The 23,521-nt window shown below is 39.8% G+C and overlaps 2 protein-coding genes across 6 annotated transcripts in view; one reads left to right on the top strand and one right to left on the bottom strand.

Annotated features, from left to right (window-relative positions):
* The first annotated feature begins 1,097 nt into the window (after positions 1 to 1,097).
* On the top strand, positions 1,098 to 8,063 carry LOC135091638 (endothelial differentiation-related factor 1-like). Of its 2 annotated transcripts, none has more exons than XM_063989422.1 (5): positions 1,098 to 1,440; positions 3,073 to 3,124; positions 3,364 to 3,524; positions 6,798 to 6,891; positions 7,301 to 8,063. In XM_063989422.1, the coding sequence occupies exons 1-5, from the start codon at positions 1,363 to 1,365 to the stop codon at positions 7,363 to 7,365; spliced, it is 450 nt and encodes a 149-aa protein (XP_063845492.1). In that variant the 5' UTR covers positions 1,098 to 1,362; the 3' UTR covers positions 7,366 to 8,063. The 2 variants fall into 2 exon arrangements, with proteins under 2 accessions (XP_063845492.1, XP_063845493.1); XM_063989423.1 differs by having other exon boundaries at positions 1,126 to 1,440; positions 3,367 to 3,524.
* Positions 7,814 to 23,521, bottom strand: part of LOC135091634 (transmembrane channel-like protein) — a 37,540-nt gene continuing 21,832 nt past the window's right edge. For all 4 annotated transcript variants that reach the window (XM_063989413.1, XM_063989412.1, XM_063989411.1 and 1 more), the window contains 9 exons: positions 21,634 to 23,501; positions 20,777 to 21,066; positions 19,583 to 19,749; positions 12,345 to 12,536; positions 11,296 to 11,533; positions 10,894 to 10,985; positions 10,515 to 10,609; positions 9,378 to 10,162; positions 7,814 to 8,922 (listed from right to left, as the gene is read on the bottom strand). In XM_063989413.1, the coding sequence (XP_063845483.1) occupies positions 8,533 to 8,922; positions 9,378 to 10,162; positions 10,515 to 10,609; positions 10,894 to 10,985; positions 11,296 to 11,533; positions 12,345 to 12,536; positions 19,583 to 19,749; positions 20,777 to 21,066; positions 21,634 to 23,501 (4,117 nt within the window). In that variant the 3' untranslated portion in view covers positions 7,814 to 8,532. The remainder of the gene's footprint in view (positions 8,923 to 9,377; positions 10,163 to 10,514; positions 10,610 to 10,893; positions 10,986 to 11,295; positions 11,534 to 12,344; positions 12,537 to 19,582; positions 19,750 to 20,776; positions 21,067 to 21,633; positions 23,502 to 23,521) is intronic.

Genomic DNA, 23,521 nt, shown 5'->3' on the forward strand with positions numbered 1-23,521 from the left:
TTACTGAAGAGGCTCTAGTGGAAGTTTTAAAAAGTTTTCAAGGATGTTTTCATGATCCCGTCCACCTCCCTGCCACTCTGGTTCTGTTTCTCCTATGGTAAAGGTTTCAAGATACTTCGCCAGTTTTAAATAATCCTTTTGGCCCTTTCCTTTGGGACTGACACATTTCTGGGCCTTTTTTTTTCATTTTTTTTTTGCCATAACTCAATAATGAAAGGAAAACAAAAACAAAAACAAAAAAGCATTTAAATACGTGCCTTAATGTGGATGTGCTGTAAGAAATTTTACTATGTCGATCAATGACAATTATTTAATTGGTATCGTGTGGGTGTAGGGGAAGTCGATTTGTAGGAACTTATTTTATAGAATATATATTTACAGAGGCATTTGGTAAGTGAAAGAAAACAGAGTGGGAGTTCGGATTCATTGTGTTGTACCAAGTGGCGCAAGAAATGTGATGTAACACTGTGTTGGGTTTGTATTGTTTAATGCTAGTTACTTTTAGCTCTCGCTCTAAAATCCTACCTTGTACATCTTAATTAACCTATAAGTATCTTAGTTATTCTACAAATTCGTACACCAAAACATCTTATGCCAAATATTTCACGCTACCTTAAAATACTCAATAATGTCCAAGTTATCCCAACACTTGTTTACATTCTCTCTGATCAAAAAACATCTGTGGTATTGAAGGGGTAGTTACGTATTATCATGCAATACAATGACATTAGTTGCTACATCATTACTTTTTATATATTTAATCCCACACATCCATGTTTCCATGTGATGTTGGCAAAATAAGGTAGAAACAGCAGGTGTGGATGCACCATTTGAAACCACATACACTGCTATTAAACCTCCTTGACTGCCACACACCCTATCACACACACACGAAGAAAAATAAATAAACAAAAATAAATAAATGAATAAATAAATAATAAAATAAAAAATCTTGCTTAACACACACACACACACACACACACACACACACACACACACACACACACACATATATATATATATATATATATATATATATATATATATATATATATATATATATATATATATATATATATATATATTATCAGCACAATAGGAAAGATCTAGAGGGTAACATGATGAAACAACGAAGCATATCTCCCACATAAATACACGGCCAGACCGTGAAACGTATAGTACAAGAGGAATATTGCAGGGAGCACCTACAGCCACCAGGATCAGGGGTTTTAGAGTAAATCCCCGGCAGATATCTGAATAAAACCCGATCCGCCACCGTCCCGGGAGAGGGTGTGTACATTGTCCAGCAGGGGATCGTGGCAAGAACCAGAGCCAAATATCTCCCTTCCAGCCCCCACCACCATGTCAGAGAGCGACTGGGACACCGTGACAGTGTTAAGAAAGAAACCTCAGAAGTCGTCGCAGCTGAAAAGTGAGCAGGTAATGTACGGAAAAGGGGTTGTACAGTGTAAAATAAGGATGCAATGGCGTGCTCCTGACAGGTTGGACCTTGCCGTGCGCTGCCATCTCGATATTCACCTTAGTTCTACCTATGTCTCCCTCATCTTTCGTCCTGTGGGTGTTAAGGAACTGTTGTTATGGACTGGAGTCAGTCAGTGTTTATATGGTGCAGTGTAGAGGTGAGGCGGCCTGCCTCTCTACCTCACTGGGGAATGTTAGGTTAGCTTTAATTTACGTGGACATGATGGTGCTTAACCCAGTCTTAGCACTGTGCCTTATCTCAGGCTCGTCAGGGATGGTATATACGTTGCTACATGCAGGTTTGTTATTCATTTCTCTCATCCTCTCAGCTTCCCTAAAACATCCCAATCTGCTTCACCACATAACTAGATCAGTGCCAAAGTGCATCCATCGTTCATCCCAGCCCTTTTTTCATCATCTGCAAGGCCAGGTGTGTTGTAAAGAGAGGCACTATACATCCATCTAATCCAAGTCACTCAATCAATATTCAACACCTCATGCCCTTATGGGTTGTCCTGGCAGGGCACCACAAGCCACCATCTGGCAGCCTTATAACAAGCACACTGGGAACCCATTGGGATGACAGTGACCACAGCAAGCCTAGATGATGGATTTATGTTTTGGGATATTAACAATAACTAGTTTCATTATGAAGGGGCAGGGGTAAACCAGTGTATTCTGTCAGGCCTTCCTATATGTGGCCAGTTGTGTTCTGCCTAAGCTGTACTGGGTGTACTGGGATGTACTATGGTGGTCCACAAGACTGTCCCTTTCCAGGAGGGAGCGATGGGGCTAACAGTGTGAATGATGTGTGTATCAGTGTGTGGTGCTTTGTTTGGACCAACCCATATGGCAGGCATTCTCAACCTTTTGCAAGCTACTCTCCCCCCAAAGCTGGTTCAATGCAGTTGGGATCCCCCTCCTCCCTGTCCCACCCACTCAACCCCCTCTCCAACCATGCCATCATAGATAGATAGACAGAATAAAATAGATAGATAGCCCTTGGTGCATCTCCTTTGTACTAATAGCCAGTGAGTCTGTGATCTGTGATTTTTTCCCCTCCCGTCTTGTGCTTACCCCCCCACCCCTGGTTGAAAACTACTACTATACGAGATTGCCAGGTTGGTAGGTATATAGATAGATAGATAGGTATGTAACTGCTGGTTAGGCTTAGTCACCTTAATGTCCCAATTAGTAGGTCATTAGATGTGTCATGCCTCCTTTGTAGTGTGATAGAAATCCTAAAATCCAGATCTAAAGGCAGGAAAATCTGGCCATAAAAGGTCACTGCCAGGACTGCACCCTAGCAGGACACTCAGGGTCAGTGTGATTCATATATTGTGTCATCTGCCTTTGAAGCATTATGGAAATGATGAGAAATTTATCTAAATTTCTCATGGGAGGTTGTCACCAGAGACTGAATCGTGACAGAACACTCACAGTAGATGCACCTCAGGCACATTACCAAACTAGACACTAAGTGATCACTTGACGCTTGTGTGTTCACTGAGATCATCACCCAAGGCTACAGTTCCACTTTTTGCTAAATTGTTTTGCTTCATGCAACTAATTGAATTATTTTCCCTGCAGGCCGTCAACCAGGCCAGGAGAAGTGGCCTCCAGGTGGAAACCAGTTCAAAATGTAAGTATTTTATCTAAGATTGTTTAAGTACACTGACAGGAATTTTTGATAAAGACTGATCTGCAAGGTACATAACTAAATTGTAAATCATGATTCACCTGTATACTTCCTGTACTGTACCACTGTCACAACTATTTCTACTATTGATGCTTCTACTACTATTACCTCTCATAATACTGTTGCTACTACTCATGTTACTGGTCTTACTCCTACTATTACTACGACTGTGTCTCCACCAGATGGGGCGGCCACCAACAAGCAACATGGTACCTCCCTTAACACGGCCAAGCTGGATCGGGAGACTGAGGAGCTGAAGCATGAGAAGGTGACTGTGGATGTGGGCCGACTCATTCAGAAGGGACGGCAGTCTAAGGGATGGACTCAGAAGGACCTTGCTACTGTGAGTGTGTGTGTGTGTGTGTGTGTGTGTGTGTGTGTGTGTGTGTGTGTGTGTGTATCCAGAGTTTACCATAGGTGCCATCAAACTTATTTTGAGAAAATCAAGTTTAAGATAAAATGCTGGTGTTGTCCTCTACAATGAAGATACAGGGATGGAATTTGCTTTATCAGAAAGCTGGGGTGTTCATCATCATCTTTATTGATTATTTTTATTATTATGATTAACTTATTATTATCAATAAACAATCTTTCTTAACATTTGCTTGTTCATAATACAGCATGTGTCAGCTGTTTACACAAAATGCATAATACTCTGGCTCAGTGGAAAGGCTAAAAAACTATTGTGGTGCATTAAGAGAATAATAGTAACTGTCATTTGATCATAATACTATTACTAATAATAATAGTAGTTTTTGTCATTTTTGTTATTACAGTGATAGGTAAATCTATTACTTTTTTTGAGGGAGGGAGGGGTGTTATGTCTGGTTTCCCTGATTCATCAGTGCAAGGACGGTGCCTCTTAATATGGTTTTGGCATTTGGGATGCCCTTCCTACCCTTGGACCATGGCCAGGAATTGAACACATGTGCCTGAGGACCCCTTGACCTCCATAGTTTTCCATTCTTAACACTTACATGCTCTCCATGCTTTCACTTCTTCATACCTTTCGCTCACATTTCTCCCTCATTTCCATGGGTGTGAAGAGCATGCCTCTTCTTTCATTACTTAAAGAGTAGGAGCAGAGCCATTCTTGTCACCAAATGAAGATATTTTTCCTTTTACAACAATAAAGCCACTGTTATAATTAACAAAATGTGCATTGCAGGCACGTGCTACAAAAATCAATGTTTACATTAAGGTTACCTATGTAGCATGGAACAGGCACTTTGGCTTAGTAATCCTGAGCTCTTATTGATTTGAAGCACTGCTGTTGGCATGCCCTGTCCCTCCAGTTGTATCATTAAAAGGACAGATGTGCTTATCCCTTTCTCTGAACATTGAATATGGAGCACAAATACAGCGCATCACACATGGGCACTGGTGAAGGGCAGACTGACTGATGAGATGAGGCTGGAATCTCCATGGATTACAATGTTCATGGATTATGTTGTGATTTGTTGTGAGAGATAGGACGAAGTGAAGACAAAGATAAAGATATGCACGGGAAATGAGGGGATTGAAAGTGAGCAGGACCATAACTGAGTACCTTGTGTCTTGGTGATGATGAGGCTACAAGATGTAGAGATTGCAATGATTGATGAATTGAAGTATTTGGAGTTTACAGTACTATGGAGATTGTAATATATATGTAAAATGTTAAGAAGAGAATGCAAACTGGATGGAATAGATGAAGGTGGATGACAAGAGAGATAAATGACAAAGGTTTCAGCAAAATTGAAAGACATGTAAGACCAGCCATGTTTTCCAGTATGGAAACAATACCACTGACAAAAAGACAAGAGGTAGAGTTGGAAGTTGCTGAAATGAAGGGTCTGCAATTTATCTTTAGGAATGACAAAGCTGAACAAAATTAGGAATAAATACATCAGAGGCAGACTGCATATACACCAGTTTGGGGACAATGGTAGAGAGGCAAGACTGAAGTGGTTTGGTCATGTCAAGGGAAGAAATCACATGGGGAGGAGGATGCTGGGGATGGATCTACCCAACAAGAGAGAGTAAAACCTAAGAGAAGGTTAATGGATGCTGTGGAAGAAGAGAGAAGACATTCTTGTAGTGGGTGTGACTGAGGAAGGTGCAGAAAACTTTAGTGCATTGGAGGAGGCTAATCAAATGTAACAACTCCAAAAAGGAGCAGCCAAAAAATAAAGACACATGGGGCAAAGATTGGGAGAGATGACTTTCATTGGGTTGTACAGAAATTTTTGTCATGTGAGTTAGCTAAGGGAGTAAATGCAGTAAAACCTTGGTTCTCGAACTTAATTAGTTCCTGAATGCTGTTCAAAATATGAAATGTTTGAAAACCGAAACTATTTTCCCAATAGAATCAACGTAAAATGGATTATGTTCCCAGACACCAGTCTACACTGTCTTAGCAGCTTATGACAGATGCTCCCACACCCAAGATGGCTGCTTCACAACATCTGTAGCTCACAAATTATTTATCTAGGAAAGGATGTAATGAATGAACTTAGTGACAGAACTCATCAGAAGATACTGTTTAGACCAATCTAGTGAGGAAGCCTTACAGAGGGACACAGAGAGGAACACCCCACTTACTGCCAAAAGGAAGGTGATCATAATACTTAGACATCTTGCTGCTGGAAAAAGATACTGGAAAAATGCAGTTGTGCAGTAGTGATGGCATTGTGGGTCATCGAGAGAGCCACAGGTAGCTCAGGATAACTCCTGAGAGTCGAAAACAGTTTGTTTACATTGAGGCTTTTCAACAGGATCTTATTTACCATATTTCAAAGATTGAATTACTGTCTTAAACTCTGTGTCTCTCCTCTAAATATATAAAAATGAAGTATATATTTATATAACTATAAATTAGTAATAAACAGCAGCTTTTGCTGTCTTTTATTATTTTAAGTCAAGAAACTTTGTTCTAGAACCGAATTATGGTACCACAACTGAAGCAATAAAGAATACCACTGACATTGTAGTTCAAAATTTTGTACAAAAGCTGAGCGGGAGATTCTGTAACCGAGGTTCCACTGTACACCCACGGCACAAATTCTAGAACTGATAGGTGGGGAAGACAGTACTACTTCAATTTTGACAGAGGTGGTATTTATGACCTCTGAATCAATGCCTCATATCGATGTGTGTGTGTGTGTGTGTGTGTGTGTTTGTAGTGGATGAGGATGTAGTTTCATTTTCCCATATATGAATCTGTTGTAATGTTCTATTGTGTAGAATTTGCTGATTATGTGTGAGGAGTGGTTGATGTTTGTGGTTTTGTTGCTTATCAAATATTGTAGTGTAGTTACTCAATTATAACAAACAGGATTTAAGTCAAGTGTCTAGTCATCTAGTAAAGTGTGCATGCCAGGTATTGCAAAATAGACAAATTCTACTGACAGTTTTCTTATTGGATTCAAACAAATCTCATTCATGTTGTTAAATATGTATAATTTAATTAATGATACTGTATCATTGATGGTTAGTAAGTTTTTGGAGATATCAGCAACATACGGTCTTCAATGTACATGTCCTAATGTTGGTTAGTATACTTTCTAGATAATTACTTTTTGTAAAATTTCTACAAGTTTACCTTTCTAGATGTTTATAATCTGTGTTTTTGCAGCACATTAATGAGAAGCCACAGGTCATCCAGGAATACGAGCAGGGCAAGGCCGTGCCAAATCAGAATGTCCTCGGAAAAATAGAGAGGGCCATCGGTGAGTGCTGGGTTTGTGCTGTGGTGGAGAGGGCGATGTGAATTGTTATTGTTCTTTTTGTTACACACTTGACTGCTATGAAACTGTCGCAGTGGAAATTACTTACATGCACACAAAGACAGAAAAGTCATTTGTCTTTTAAACACAAGATATTTAATAATAACACGTAGGCTCTTTGGATACATGACACTGTATGAACTCATTGTTGTACTGTGAAAAATATTTATGAATCACTCAACCAAGAAATCAGTCATTCATTTCTCCTGAATATTATCTGTGGTTTCTAGGTACATCTGAGACACTATGACATCTCAGTCACCAAAGACTTTCCTCACAAAAGACACTGGAGTATCCTGTCATCTAATTTCCCCACACAAAGACCTTCCTAACACAAGCATTGCTTCTCCAGGGCTGCGTCTGCGAGGCAAAGACAAGGGCCAGCCATTACAGCCACCAGGGAGCAAGAAGAAGTAAGAGTGAACCAGCTTCCTCAGGTTCTTTGTGCTGGATACAGGAAGCTGTACTACAACTGGGCAGACCTGGCACCTACAGCTTACAGACCCTTAGTTGTCCTTAGGAAGAACACTCATCTGTTGTACTGGGCTTAACTGGAGTTGTGTGTTGCTATGGTAAATTAACTTGCTTTCAGTTTGTATTTTTATAGACTTTTCCTCTCAGCCTTCATTTGGAGGGAGATAATTGCTCTCACTTGAAGGGAATAAAGGGTTGTCATATGTCAAGACTGGAACTTGTAAACCATTTTTTGATTCTGTGTTTTGTTAAAGTGAAGTTCTTGTTAAGTGATGATATGCATTGTTATTTCTCATGCTTGGAAGTGTGTTATGAAAGCCACTTGTCTGATGCAATGAAGTTTATGTAGATGCTCATTTTAATGTCAACTTTGGTTGATATTAACTGATTATTTTTTCTATGATTATTTTTTTTATTTAGTACATGTAACTGGCTTACAAACCTTAACTTAATACTTCCTTCTAATTAAGGAACACTGTCAGTTGTCATGCTAGATATTCTTTATTTGCAGAAAGGCAAGATATGGTTGATCCAGAAAAATTAACATGTTGAACAGTCTCTTTACATTTCTTGGCATACTCGTGTTAAACCTTTTGTCAATTTTCTATGGTGTATGCTGAATAAATATTCTGGTAGTTGAAGCAAGCATTTAAATATTTATAATATCCTTAAATATAAATGCAAAAACCCATTATTTGACATATTAAGTAATTTTAGGTTTAGGTACCCAAGATTTGATCTATCTAAACAATTCCCATCAAGAAAGATCTTACAAAGTGCAGGTGAATGATATACAAAGCAAAGGTGTATGATACAGTTGAGCAAGAAATGCAAATAGTACAGTCCTAGGGATAATACAGTGCAAGAACAAAAGTACATATTTGGGATGTATTTAACATTACCAATTATTCTTTTAACTTATATATGTATGAGTGCTGCAGGTGAATTCATGAGACAAAACTGCTCCTTAAATATCAGAAACAGCTACAAAATACTGCCACCTTCCCTCACCTCACTTTCCAAGCAGGAGACAACTATAAAATTATACACCTTCCCTCATCTCACTACTCAATAGAAACATCTAAAAAACAGCACTCTCTTCCCCTCACCTCACTTATCAAGCAATGTTGACTCCTCATCTGAGCTCAGGATGACAGACTCCTCCTCTGTGGCAAGCTGAAGTGGCACTTTCTCAACATCACTCTTTTCAATCAAGGCAGCTGTGTCTGACTCAGGAAAATAGGGGTCATCTAGGTTGGTTTCAATTGGGGCTGGTTTTTTGCTGTTCTTAGCCTTTACCAAAGAGTCCTCCTTCCCTGACACATATTTTAGTTCCACACTACCACTGTCATGCTGTCCAGACGAGGGTGAGGCTGCACCTGGACTGCTGTTGGAGGGCTGCTGGCTGCCCTCTGTGTTGTCTGGGTCATCCTGTGTTTTGTCCTGGCGCTGCAGCTTGGCTTGCTGAAGAGACCGCTCCACACTGTCCTCTTTACTGATCTGGAGTGGGAGGGAAGAAAGGAAAGGACTAAAATAAAGAAGAATCAAGGAAAATGTTTGGGGCAGCTGGAAATTTGGTGAGGCAAGATACAAATTCTATGTGTATATTAAACATCAGGAAATATGGGAGAAAGAATGCTCAAGTTTTTGATGTGCAGAAGAAAACATTCCTGTGTGTCTCCTTTAAATAATATGTGATATCTCCATTAATATACATAAAGTAAGCAAGATGCATTATTCTGAATCAACATAGACTATATGAACTGAAAATGAGTGAAAAGTAGTTACATTCACACCTCTCATAACAACACTAGTTTCCACTGAGTGATGAAAAATATCTCCATCTGCATATAAGATACAAGAATATTCCATTACTCTACAGCAACAAAGAATACGAGCTGTCAAGGATGAAAAGCAGCTCATTCATTTCCCATCACAACAATCCACTACACCACCTTGATGACAGGTATGGTCTGCATGCCCTGGGAGTCATCTGAGCTACTGCACTGCTGGCTGGCAGGAACAGTGGTGCCTCCTCCTTTCTGCTGCCCATTGGTGGTGCGCTTCAGGTCCTCCAGCTTCAGTATGGAGTGTTCCCTGCGGTGACGTGTGGATGAAACGCCTTTTGTTGGGGTTTCTGGTTCAGGAGGTAACTTTGAAGAGTCCTTCTTGGCCAGCCCTCGGTGAGTCTTGGCGTGCTTGCCCGTGTCCTGGTGTGGGTTGCCCAGTACCTCCTGTATGTCCTCTGGAAGCTTGTCCTTGAGTTTGCTTGAGTGTGGGCCAGAACTTCTCCTCCTCTCCCGTGGTGAGTCTGTGTAATGTCTGTGGCTGGACTTGGCCTTGGTTGGGGAGTCCCTGTGAAGGCTCTCATCCGAGTGCTTCCTCTCCTGTGGTATTCTGTGGCCTCGGTTCTGACTTCCATATGATTTTTGTCTTCCCTTGGGTACTCTAAATGAGCTGTCCTCCTCCTCCTTGGTCTGTGTTGGAAAGGAATTTTTTCTTGCTTTGCTCTTGTGTTGATGCTCCATGTCTCTCTCTTTTTCTAAGTGATCCCTGGCCTTCTTGTCATGTCCCTCTGCACCCTCCCGTGCCTTCACCTGGCGTGACTCAGACAGAGAGTCATCAAAGACCTCTGAGTGGCCAAGGTCGGTCATGTCATCAGGCCATGGCCCATCGTCCTTGCCTCGCGGCGGGTCACATAGGGCTATGATGGGGCCATCCTCGGCCTCTGGGGACAAAGCTGGAACATGACCATAATCTGTTTATTAGGCTGTTCTTGCATTAAAATCTGAAACATACTGATCAGTATTTTATGAAAAGAAATTCCAACCTCAGCTTAAACATGACATTAGTCCCTTCATGAAGCTGTTCTTGCAGTTTTAGACAGAAAAATAAAAGTTATGTATTACAAGTACTGTATGTAAAATCAGCATATCACAGAATATTATATTTACAAATAAAGAATTTTACATGTAATAAATAATCTTTCATGAATGACTTCAAACCCAATGACAGTCTTCACCCATTCCTAAGTACTATCTTATCTCTGTCATATCAGCAGTGGCCCAGCCAGTCACCAGCCTGAGGCAGACCTGAGGGAGGCTTCTTGGCAGGCAGCTTCTCAGGGTCACTTGTGGCATCCAGACGTGGCCGTGGGAGGGGGGTGAGGGGCACCACACGGCTCCACCTGTTATGCAAATTAGTACACAACACTATCCATCTACATACCAGGCTGGCAGCAGCACACACTTACACACACACATCATTCATATTCTTATCCCTGTTGGTTCCTGGTGGAAAGAGACAGTCTCATTAACCATCTTACTACACCCCTGGAGTTTTGGCATAGCATAGCTCACCACATACTCGTACATCACCAACACAATACAAATTAATTTCAACTTACAAACATTTAATCTACGAATGTGACTAGCTATGTGAGTTGGCCTGGCTTGACCACAAACCACTGACCTGGATGTGGGAGTCTCACTTCGCCCCTTCATCCCTGAGCGAGATTCCAAAGCCTTCCTTTTCTCAGCTGACCTTTCTTGGCGCAACTGGTCCTGTGAGGTAGATAAGTCACAATACTTCCTGAATTCCTTTAATCCTTTACTTGTTTATAACAATATGACATGTTTTATTTAATTTGACAAACTCTTGATGCTTTTAAAGACAAAACATGATGCTTCATGAACTAAATGATCTTTATTCAATTAATCATTTGTTTCTCCTGCTGGCATTGATGTAGTTCAAGAATATGCTCCAAACTTTCACCACACAGTTATGTAATACACAGGAAAAGCCACTGCAGTTAATATTCTAAAAAGAAAATTTTCATAATGATCTAATGTAATCTGACCCAACCACACCCACTCTCAGGTCACTGTTAGCCTCCCGCAGTGCAGCGGTGAGGGAAACAAGGTAGTAGATGATGAGGACAAGCAGAAGGCCGGCAGGAATGACCACACCAGGGGAAGAAATGTAGTCAATGATGGGATAGAGAGTTGGTGGCAGTCCTCCAATCAGGGTTGAAGTAGCAAGCTGGTATATCTTTGGGTAGTCACTGAATGGTCCACAATGCCACGACGGCTCCAACCACACCACTGCATATCTGGAAAATAAATCAGGGTAAGTGAAGTATGGGTGGAAAAGGGAAAGTGAAGGAACAGACCGTCATATCATGCAGTGGTAATAAACAAGATAACATGACACAGTAAGAAGACTGCAAAAGTGTAATGAGTATGTAGAAGCCAGAGCTGTGTGATGAAGGAAGTAAATTGCATTGGCATTCAACCACCAAACTAGCAACACAGTAATACAAGAAAGATAAAATTATGCAAAGACCACAAAAATCAAAGCAAAATGGAAAACTCAATGAAAAATCAATATCATATAATTTAATTTAGTTCTTTTTTTCCTCTTACGGTGCTGGATGGCTTATGAGCATTTTCCACTTTTTTGCAGCCACAGACAATCTCTCCACATTATGAATGACCTACAAACTACACCCGAGGGGTTCTGGCCTTTTTCAGCATGTGTAGCAACATTACTATTGAAGTTCCTGTACTAGCTAGCTGGCACCATACAGCAGACAGAAGTTGCAGGGCAGGAGTGCCATTGAGGAGATGGGAGGCAGGCAGGGTTAGCTAATGTGTTGGAAACCAAATGAGGTTTCACTGTGTACACTTGTACAAAGGAAGTACAGTGTTAATAACCACCCCAGAGTTTCCTATAAACCCTGTGAGTATCTAAGCTCCCACAGACCAGGAGAGAGTGAGAGACCTGAGCAGACTGTCACAAGACAGTAACAACATAGGACAGTAACATGGATAACATAGGTGGCAAGTGGTGTGATGAATTATGTGACCAGTGACTGTAATGCTACAAATATTTCCTGATACCGTACCTCAGATGAGACTCACCCAACTGGCAGTGTGCAGAGGAACAGCATGGTGAGCAGGAAGAGGAGGTAGAAGTTGTTGTTATTAGAGGCCTTGAAGACTGTCTCAGGTGGCACATTGGAGGTGACAACGGCCCAGGAGCGGACATATAGCAGCACCACCAACTTGAAGGTGTTGAGGAGAGGTAGGCCTGGAGCAAAGAACATCCCCATCCTACCCAAGAGTGGAAGGAAAGTTGCACTGTTATGACTGAGCAAAATGACTGGTTAAGTTTTGATGCCACAATAAGGAACACATGTTACAGTAAAATCCCTCTTATCCAGCATTCGAGTATCCGGCAGCTTCAAGTATCAGGCACATTTTTCCCCGAGCCTTAAAATCAATAAAAAATCAATGTGTACTCATAAAATTGATTAAAATTCCCGCGCGAGGCATACTTTGTCCCCTCGCCACCAGAGCGCACTGCTTTGTGCCATCCGCAGCCCACTGCACTGTGCTTACTCAGTGACTCAGTCCCGCGTGTTCACTGTTTATCGCCTGACACCTTCATCATGCCTAAAGTTGTAGAAAAGAGGAAGCGTGTTGTGCTTACACTTAAGCAGCTGATCAGATCAGCTGCTGATTAAGATCAGCAGATCTTTGTTATGGTAAGATGCGTGAGTGTAGGGTGGTGATTGTGGACATAATTTCACTTCTATTCAAGTATCCGGCAATATTCAAGTATCCGGCATGTCGGCAGTCCCGTTGATGCCGGATAAGAGGGATTTTACTGTAAATAGATACTTGTGAGAATGGAGGTGTTGAAGAAAATACAAGAAAAGAAAATGAACCGGTTTGGACATGTTATAAGGAATGAACAGCATGTCATCAGAAGAATTATATGCACATACGGAAGCAGATGGAAGACAAAGATGAGGCAGGCTAAAGAAGACATGGAAGGAATGCATAGATGATTTGAGAGAGGGAGGATTGAATGGAGAAGAGGCAGAAGACAGAGCCTTATGGAAAACACTAGTGAGGAACAGCAATCTCATAAGAAAATGAGAGAGGCTGCAGAAGATACTTGGGAGAAGGGCTTGTCTGCACGGAATCTTTAGTTTTAGAGGAAGGTATAGATGTACAGCTGGCAACATTCCTCTAATTTTCATTAATTTCACAAATTATGGGAAATGTCTCTAGAATACAGTGTTTTGATGGTCTGAAGACAGGATTCCTCCTGAGACGTAACCAAGAATAAAGAAATGTTGCCAGTACTGTGTGTCTGTACATCTTCTGCTTGCTGTTTGGAAAGGGAGAAAAAAGCACTGCATAGTGTGTGTGTATTTACCTAGCTGTAGAGTACAGGATTTGAGCAGGGATCATAGTGTCCTGTCTCCATATCTATATTTATCCAGCATTTCCTTAAATTTATGTACATTTGATGCTGCAACAACCTCTTCATTTAGACCATTCCAACTGTACTTCTTGATGTCCCTCAAACACTGACTCTTCCTGATCTTCTTTGAGTGCCCTCTCGTTTGTCCAGCTTCATCTTCTTCCATCAACACCAGATCCTGTTTGTCTATCTTCTCAATGCAGTTAACTGTTTTATACACTTTTATTAGATCTCCTCTTTCTCTTCTAACTTGCAAATTCGGCAGTCCCATTTCCTTCAACCTCTCTTCGTAAGTTAGATCTGGTACCATCCTTGTAGCTGCCCTCTGAATTTTTTCCAACTTCTTTATATTTTTCTTCATATGTGGAGACCACACCACTGCTGCATATTCCAGCTTAGGACGTACCATAGTGGCTATAATTTTTCATCATAGTCTTATCCATGTAATGAAATGCCACCCTAATATTTGTTAACATCCTGTATGTCGCGCCAAATATTTCACATATGCCGTTCTTGGGTCAGGGTATCTTTTTCCTCCTTGCTCTTCATTATTACTTCCTCCCTCATTTTATAGTCCCAATTCCATCACATGGCATTTCTTAGCACTGAATTCCAATTTTCACTTCTTGCTCCACCCATAAATCTTGTCAATATCTCTTTGCAACTCTATACAATCAACATGGCTCTTTATTACTCTTAACAATCTTGCATTATCATTAAACAGATTAATATAACTGGTCAAACCCTCCTGCATATCATTGATGCATATTTGGAACATAATGGGTGCTAACACTGATCCCTGTGGTACTCCGTTTGTTACATTACTCCAACTTGAACAGGTATCCCTGATCACAGTTCTCATTTCTCTATCCTTTAAGTAGTCTCTCATCCATTTTAGCATTTTCCCTCTCAGTCCTCCTATATGTTCCATCTTCCACAATAGTCTTTTAAGAGGAACTTTATCAAAAGCTTTTTTGATGTTCAAGTACACTGCATCTACCCACCCATCTTTGTTTTGCAGTTCATCTTAGTAAATTTGTCACATATGACCTTTCTTTTCTAAAACCAAATTGGCTATTTGTTATAACTTCGTTCTCTTCCAAATATTTCATCCACTTTTCCTTGATCACTATTTCACAGATCTTGCCCACAACACTAGTTAGTGACACTGGTCTATAATTTAGTGGCTCAATCCTCCTTCCTCCTTTGTGTATTGGCACTATATTTGCTCTCTTCCATTCCCTTGGTACTCTTCCCTCTATCAGTGAGCTGTTAATTACATCCCAAATTGGCTCCACCACTTGTTCTCTACATTCCTTTAGTGTCCAACCTGACACTCCATCAGGCCCTAATTCTTTCCTAACATCCAACTTCTCTAACAATTTGCCAATTTCATGTTTTTGCACCAAGACTTCCCATAACCCCCCCGCCACACTTCCTTGTTTGGTTCTGTAAAATCTGCTTTCACACTGAACCCAGACCTGAAACTCTCATTCATAATTTCACTCATCTCTTCCGCTGTTTGATATATCCTTTCTCCCTTTACTATCTTGTCAATGGTCTCTCTGCTTGTCATCTTTCTATTGATATATCTGTAAAAAAGCTTGGGCTCTTCTTCACATTTCTTTACCACATCCTTTTCAAATTGTTTCACCTCCTCTCTTCTTATTCTAACAAACTCATTCCTTGCCTCCTTATACTGCTCTCTATTATTTTCATTTCTTTGTTTCTTCAGTTTCTTCCAAGCTATATCCTTTCTCTTCTTAGCTTCTGCACATCTGGCATTATACCAAATATGTTTGCTCCTCCTTACTTTATATACAGGTACATACTTCTGCACATCTTCACTGTACTTCTTCAGGAATGTTTTGTATTTCTCTTGCACTGTCTTGCCTTCTGTAAGTCTCTTCCAATCAATACTCCCAAAGAATTTTCTTAACTCTGTAAAATTTATCTTTGCGTGATTTAGTCTCCCATTTTTATAATCCTCCTTACATGGCAGAACCTCCCAATCTTGCAGTACCACTTCTAACACCACATAGTCACTTTTCCCATTGGGCTTAAGTATTCAATGGTTGGACGGGACCTTTTTTTATTTATTTATTTATTTATTTATTTATTTTTATTTTTTTTTTTTTGTGAATACCAGGTCTAGTATAGATGGTTCTTCCTCCCCTCTGTATCTTGTAAATTCCTCCACCATTGTATTCACCATAGCAAACTGTAGCATTTCTTCACTCCACAGTCCAGCATTTCCATCAACTTCCATCTCCTCCCAGCTTACATTTTTGCAATTAAAGTCTTCCACTAGTAGTATTTTACTGTCCTTTCTTAACATGCTGTCTAAGCACCTCAACACTTCCTTTTGCATTTCCTTGTGTTCCTCCAGCCTCCATGTATCAGTCTTCAGTGGCACATACATTAATATGATCCTCCTCCTTTCTCTCCCACTGGTCCTGGTCTATGACCTCCACCATGCCATCTCCATAATGCATTTCTTCCACATATATATTATCTCAAACTATTATCAGTACTCCTCCTCCTCCTTTTCCCTTTCTATCTCTCCTCCAATAATCTTTCTTAAAGCTTAAGTGGATTTCCTCTTTTAACTTTGTTTTGGTTAGGCACAACACATCTGGTCTATTTTCCCTTAGGTAATCTCTCACTTCCAGTACACCTGAAAGTAACCCATCTATGTTTGTATATATTACTCTTAATGTACTACTCCTCCCACCATGTGTAACATCTCTGTCTGCTGCTGTGGTTCTTTCATTTCTTGTTCCCTTTCCCGAATATACCATTTCCTTAGTCTCATATCTAGAATCCCCAAATAAAATTTCCTCTTCGGTCTCTGTCCTTCTCTCGTTTTTTTTTTTCTTTAGCTTCATTTCTCAGATCCCTCTCTCTTTCTCTTTCTTCCAAGTTCATATCTCTTCTTACCCAAATATTCTTGTATTCCAAACTTTCAGCCAGCTTCCTGGTTCTTGCTAGGATCTCCTCTATTGCAACTTGGGGTCTCATTCTCACTTTTAATGATCTTTTACCTCCCTCACTATACTGTGTGTGTGTGTATTTACCTAGTTGTATTTACCTAGTTGTGCTTTATGGGAAAAGAGCTATGCTCATGCTGTTCCATCTCCATATCTTTTAATGTCCAACTTAGTCTTGAATCCATGTATACTTTCTGCATTTACTATCTCCTCATCCAGTCTGTTCCATAAATCAATACTTCTAAATGGGAAACTATACTTTTTTACGTCTCTTCTATAAGCACTCCTCTTCAGCCTCTTTCCATGACCTCTAGTGTCCCGTGTATCCCAGACCATTAAGTTGCTCTGGTGTGTGCGTGTGTGTGTGTGTGTGTGTGTGTGTGTGTGTGTGTGTGTGTATTTACCTAGTTGTATTTACCTAGTTGTATAGTACAGGGTCCGAGCCAAAGCTCAATTAGTCCTGTCTCCATACCCGAATTTATCCAATCTCTCTTTAAACATGTGCACACTCTTTGCCGCAACCACTTCTTCTTTTAAGTTATTCCATATTTCAACCGTTCAATGCGGAAAGCTGTATTTTTTAATATCTCCCAAACAATGACTCTTTTTTAATTTCTTCATATGTCGCCTTGTACGTCTATCTCCTTCCTCCACTTTTACAACTAGGTCATCTCTGTCTATCTTCTCCATGTTGTTTATTAATTTGAACATTGTTATCAGGTCTCCTCTTTCCCTTCTCTCTTGCAGTGTTGGTAATCCAATTTCTTCCAGTCTTTCCTCGTAACTTAGGTCTTCCAATTCAGGTATCATTTTCATAGCTGTTCTTTGTATCCTTTCCAATTTCCTTATATCTTTCTTCTTAAGTGGAGACCATACCACTGCTGCGTATTCCAGTTTGGGGCGTATCATGTGTGTTATAATTTTCTTCATCATTTCTTTGTCTAGGTAATTAAATGCCACCCTGATATTTGCTAGCAAATTATATGTAGAGCCAAATATTCCACTGATGTGTTTTTCTGGTGATAGCGTGTCTTGAATTATTACTCCCAAGTCTTTTTCTTCTTTGCTCTTTGCTATTGTGATTCCTCCCATCTTATACTCCCATGAAGGTCTCCTTTTACTTTTTCCCATCTCCATTACATGGCACTTCTTTATATTAAATTCTAATTTCCATCATTTACTCCATTCATAAATTCTATCAATATCCCTCTGTAGTTCCTCACAATCCTCTTGGTTCTTTATTACTTTCATCAATTTTGCATCATCTGCAAACATGTTAATGTAGCTATTTAAACCCACCATCATATCATTTATATAGACCTGAAACATTATAGGTGCCAACACAGACCCTTGTGGTACTCTGCTTGTTACTTTGCACCAACTTGATTTATTATCTCTGATTACTGTACTCATTTCCCTACCTTGGAGATAATCCTTCATCCACTTAAGTATTTTTCCTTTTAGCCCTCCTCGATGTTCCAGTTTCCATACGAGACTTTTATGTGGAACTGTATCAAAAGCTTTTTTCAGATCCAAATAGACTGCATCAACCCAACCTCTTGTAGTTTATCTATTACTCTTGTATAAAAGCTCAGTAAGTTTGTTACGCAAGATCTCTCTTTCCTGAAACCAAATTATTTTTCTGTTATTATATTTTCTTGTTCAAGATATTGCACCCATCTGTTTTTAATGACTATTTCACAGAGTTTACTTACAATACTCGTGAGTGAGACTGGTCTGTAATTCAGTGGTTCCATTTTACTACCTCCTTTGTATAACGGTACTATATTTGCTCTCTTCCATTCCTTTGGTACCCTTCCCTCCTTCAAAGAGCTGTTAATTATCTCCCATATTGGTTCTTCCAATTCCTCTCTACAGTCTTTCAATATCCATCCATTCACTTCGTCTGGTCCCATCACCTTCCTAGTATCTAGCTCTTCCAGTAGTCTTTTAATTTCTTTTCTTTCCACTTGTATGTTTTCTATTCCTTTCTGTTGTTCCTCATCTCCCAGTGATGCAAAGACAGTTTCTCTTGTAAATACAGACTTAAAGCTTTTATTCAGTATCTCAGCCATCTCTTGTGTGGTTTCATAAATTTCTCCATTTTTCTTCAGCTTTGTAATGGTATCTCTATGCTTTATTTTTCCATTTACATATCTATAGAAAAGTTTGGGTTTTTCTTTACACTTTCCAACTACATCTCTTTCAAAATTTCTTTCTTCTTCTCTTCTTATTTTAACATAATCATTTCTAGCTGTCCTGTATTCTTCTCTATTTATCTCATTCCATTGTTTCCTCATTTTTTTTCCATGTCCTCTCCTTCTTTTTTGCCTCTGCACACTTTGCATTAAACCACACTTTCTTATTTTCTTTTACCTTATATCTTGGCACATATCTTTCAACACCTTCTCTAAACTTGCTTAAAAACACTTCATATTTTTTCTGCACCTCCTTAATTTATTAATAAATTTAATAAATTACTCCAATCAAGCTCTCCGTAGAATTTCTTTAACCCTGTAAAGTCTGCCTTAGCATAATCTTTTCTCTCATTTTTATATTCCTCATTGAATTTTGGCACTTCTTCTTTGATCTCTATCTCCATCTTCACATGATCACTTTTTCCCACTGGACACAAATATTCTATACTTGGTTCATTTTCTGGCTTTTTTGTAAAAACGAAGTGTGTGTGTGTGTGTGTGTGTGTGTGTGTGTGTGTGTGTGTGTGTGTGTGTGTGTGTGTGTGTGTGAAAATGCAAATCAATAAATATAAATTACAAAAAAAATAAAAAAAATAAATGAAAAATATATAAAACAAAATATACGAATATACCTAATAAAAATCAAACCCCCTATGATGATGATACAGCAGCAAGCCATGACATCCTTTAGCTCACCAGACTATCCCCTGATTGTTGACCAAGTGCAGGATGTTCTCAGCAATCTTGAAGTCTGCATAGCCAGGAAACTGCTTCTCCAGGTCCCAGCAACAGCAGCCATTGAGCAGCCTCACCACCACGGCCCGCACGTACTCTGTCATCACCACCGTCACCACCGTCACCACCTAGGGCATAGTAGTTATTCGGTTACAGTACGCTAAGCTAGTTTTAAGTGTCACATTCCATCATCACCATCTGTGTAGAAATGAACTTCATAAACAAACAAACAAACAAACAAACAAAACACACACACACACACACACACACACACACACACACACACACACACACACACACACACACACACACACACACACACACACACACACACACACACACACACAAGAAAAGAAAAACAAAAAACTAAATAACTAACTAACTAAATAATTAACTGAATAAATAAATAAATAGATAATATAAATAGATAAATAAATAAATAAAAAATAAAGCTGAATGAAAAATATAAATAAATAAATAAATAAATTAGAAAATAAAATTTTAAAAGTATAAAAAATAAACATGAACATGAAAATAAAATTAATAAATGAATAAAATAAATAAATGAATAAATAAAAGAAAAACTAAAGGTAACAAAATTTTGAAAAATACATCAGAAGAAAAATAAAATCCACAGGCAACCCTTCTGTTTATCTATCTATCTATCTATCTATCTATCTATCTATCTGTCTGTCTGTCTGTCTGTCTGAGTGACAAGTCAAAACACTTCACAAAATCAACACACCACTAGTCCAAACACAGGCCAAACATTTATAATGCACAAGAGATGCTGGCCTGGGGCAACAAAGAGCCATGCAAAAAGGCCCACTGAGGGAGCCAGCAGTCCTTACAGAGTACAGTCAAGAAAATGATCATCCAGAATTTGAGAAAACCTCCCTCTCGACCTTCTCCCTGTTTGTCAATCTTCACCATAATTGTCTACAATTTTTAAAGGACTTATTTTTCATACTAGTCTCTTAAAATACAAACTTTTAAATACATAACATAGCAAAGAAGAAATTAACTTCATATTCCTTCTTTATGTCATTCCATACAACTTGTTACATTGACCTCAGTGATTATGAAAGACAACTTAGCTGTTAAATGGTTGAAACAGTTCTAGTCAAAGGTAGGAGGAAAAACAAAAACACTTGCCAGATCCATGACTGTCAGTTTGATGATTTCTTGGCCAAACATTGTCTCCCAGCACAGCTTCCTGAGTCTTTCCTGTGACTTGCCAGGCAGTGAGGACACCCACTTTTCAGGGTTGTTCTTCATGGGCTGTACCAGGAAGGAGTGTGGGGTGGTGGACTCAGCTGTGATGGTGGTGGCGGCAGTGGTGGTGATAGTGGTGGGATGTCTGGTGAGGGCTGTGGGCTGTGATGTGGGTGGGGATAAAGTTGTGGGTGGGTCTGTGTGTGTTTCTGTGGTACTGGTGGCTGATTCTGACAAAGCAGGAGAAAGAATATTCATTGAAACCCATAATAATAATATAAGGATATATATATATATATATATATATATATATATATATATATATATATATATATATATATATATATATATATATATATATATATATATATATATATATATATATATATATATATATATATATATATATATATATATATAATTCTTAGTCTCCTTAATAATTCAGTTTATTCATAATGATCTTTTAATTTGTGCATGAAGTAACTTAACAAGAACCCAATATCAAGTAAGAATAATCTTCAAAATCCTGAAGTCAACACTAGCAGTTCACATCCATTAAAACAATGAATAAGAGATGCAAGAGGATAACTTCCAGTGAGATGGGAACAGTGTGCTGGAATGAGTGAAGTGAGAGGAGAATGAGAAGACAGGAGTATGCAAAGAGGGCAGGAATAAATGGAGGCTTCTGTCACAACTATTCTCTTTGGAGAAATATATCAAAAAGAACTGTGAGATAAGGATAAAAGGTAGATATGGACAGAAAGATAGAGAGAGGCTAAGGGAAGCTTTTCACTCACCTTCACACACTATAACAAAACAGTCTTCAGCATCCACAGGGAAGTCTGAAAGTCCCTCCTCAGCTGTCCCATTCTCCTCCCCCACCACTGAGGGCTCAAGTGTTGCCTCCACACCATTCTCTGCAGTAACCCTCATGAATTGCGCCCAGAATGCATCCCTGTCAGTCGTTGATATATTGTAAGACACCACAGTTGGCAGTATCATTCTAGTGCCCCAGTCTTCCTCTGTTTCTTCAAGATTGTCCAGTGTGGAGTTGCTTTCAGTTGCATTGTCTCCTGTGTCCAGATCTGTGGGGAGGGTGTAGTCTGGTGAAAGGTCGTGGGTCATGAAGTCGTCATCTGTGTCGTCAGCAGAGGGGTGATACAAGGGGAGGTAGTAGGCATCATTGACGTCTATCCCGCCATAATCATTGATCACTCGCTTTACTCTTTTCATTGGCAGGTTTTCCTTAGCCAGGTTTTTTAGTTCCTTGTGATCTCCCCTATCTTCATATTTTACTGTGTATGAATTGCTAGTTGAGTTTTCTCCTAATTCTTCAATCTCCATGATTTTTTCTTTTGTTTCTTTTGCTTCAAGGACTTCATCTTTTAATGCTTCTGCTTTCATGATTTGTTTCTTTTCAGTGATGACATAATTTTCTCCATTCTGATAATTAGGTGAGTGCAAAGTCCCAGTTAACTTTCCTTCTCTTATTTCTGTTACTTCCATAACCTCTTCCCTTTCAGTGGTGATATCTTCCTGTTTTTGATCATCTAAAATTGATGGATTCCTAGATGAGCTTCTTCCTTTTATTTTAGCTTCCTTATTCTGAGTCTGGATTTGAGGTAATAGAAAATTCTGGACAGCATCAACTTTCCTCTTCTTCCTAATCACATCATGCACTGCCCCTGTCCTCATGCTATTCTCTGCCTCATCTTCCTCCTCCAAGTCACCAAGCATGTGGAAGATTCTTGGTATGCCAGGTGCCAATCTCATTAAATTTGAAAAGTTTTCTTCAAAGGCATCAGTAGCCTCTGTTGAGGTTTCCAGTCTGGCAAATTCAGGGGGATCTTCTACAGTGGCATTTGTGGTGTTTGAGAACTCTGCAGAGGCTTCAGAGTTGTCATGTGTGTGTGGTGTTGTCTCTGCACTAGCTGGTGTGGTGAGTCCCTCTAACACCTCTGATGACATAGTGCTAGATTCATATCCAAATGCTCTGGAAGGTTTTTCTGATGCATGGAGTTCAGTGCTATTTGAATACCCTCCATTACTACTAAGATCTGCTTCAAAATGTAGCATTACTGACAGGTCATCGGAGGGCAGACTACCATCATCACTTTCACTGATAGTAATAACAGGAGTGGAAAAGGAAGTATTAGGCGTAGCAGGGTTACTATCCACATGAGAGTGAGGAGAGGTTGTATTACTGCCTGCTTCTGATGTGTAATTACTAAACACTCCATCAGCTTCAATAGGAACAGGACTGGAAGTGAAAATGTTATCAGTGCTGTCATCTACACGGGAGTCAGAAGAGATTGTGTTACTGTCTGCTTCTGCTGGATAATTCTCATAAACTCTATCAGGTTCTTGTGTGGACTCTGTGGGAAGCCAGCCAGGTGTGGTTATGTTATCCTCACCCAAGTACACCGGCTCGTCACCAAAGACCGTGTCGTCTCCCCCCAAGTCGTAGATCATGTCAGCCCAGCCAGTGTGCTTGAGGGTGGAGGCTGGCTGAGCAGTGGGGAAAGGTGTGGCTGTGTGTGCCTCACTGCTTGTGTGAGGTATGGCTGAGGATGTGGAGGACACAGAGCCAGGACAGGCAGCTGGGAGCACATGACAGCCAGGAGGAGGTGTCTTCAGTCTTGGATCACCCTTGGGCAGCAGCAACCTACAGTGAAATGCTGGTTA

Source organism: Scylla paramamosain, chromosome 38 (genome assembly GCF_035594125.1).
Source record: "Scylla paramamosain isolate STU-SP2022 chromosome 38, ASM3559412v1, whole genome shotgun sequence".
Classification (NCBI taxonomy): Eukaryota; Metazoa; Arthropoda; class Malacostraca; order Decapoda; family Portunidae; genus Scylla; species Scylla paramamosain.

What these genes read in the sequence shown, in the direction of transcription:
- LOC135091638 (XM_063989422.1), top strand. Translation starts at nt 1,363, where the DNA reads ATGTCAGAGAGCGACTGGGACACCGTGACAGTGTTAAGAAAGAAACCT. An exon ending in CTCAGAAGGACCTTGCTACT is followed by an intron (nt 3,525 to 6,797) that starts GTGAGTGTGTGT and finishes GTGTTTTTGCAG; the next exon opens with CACATTAATGAGAAGCCACA. An exon ending in AAAAATAGAGAGGGCCATCG is followed by an intron (nt 6,892 to 7,300) that starts GTGAGTGCTGGG and finishes TTGCTTCTCCAG; the next exon opens with GGCTGCGTCTGCGAGGCAAA.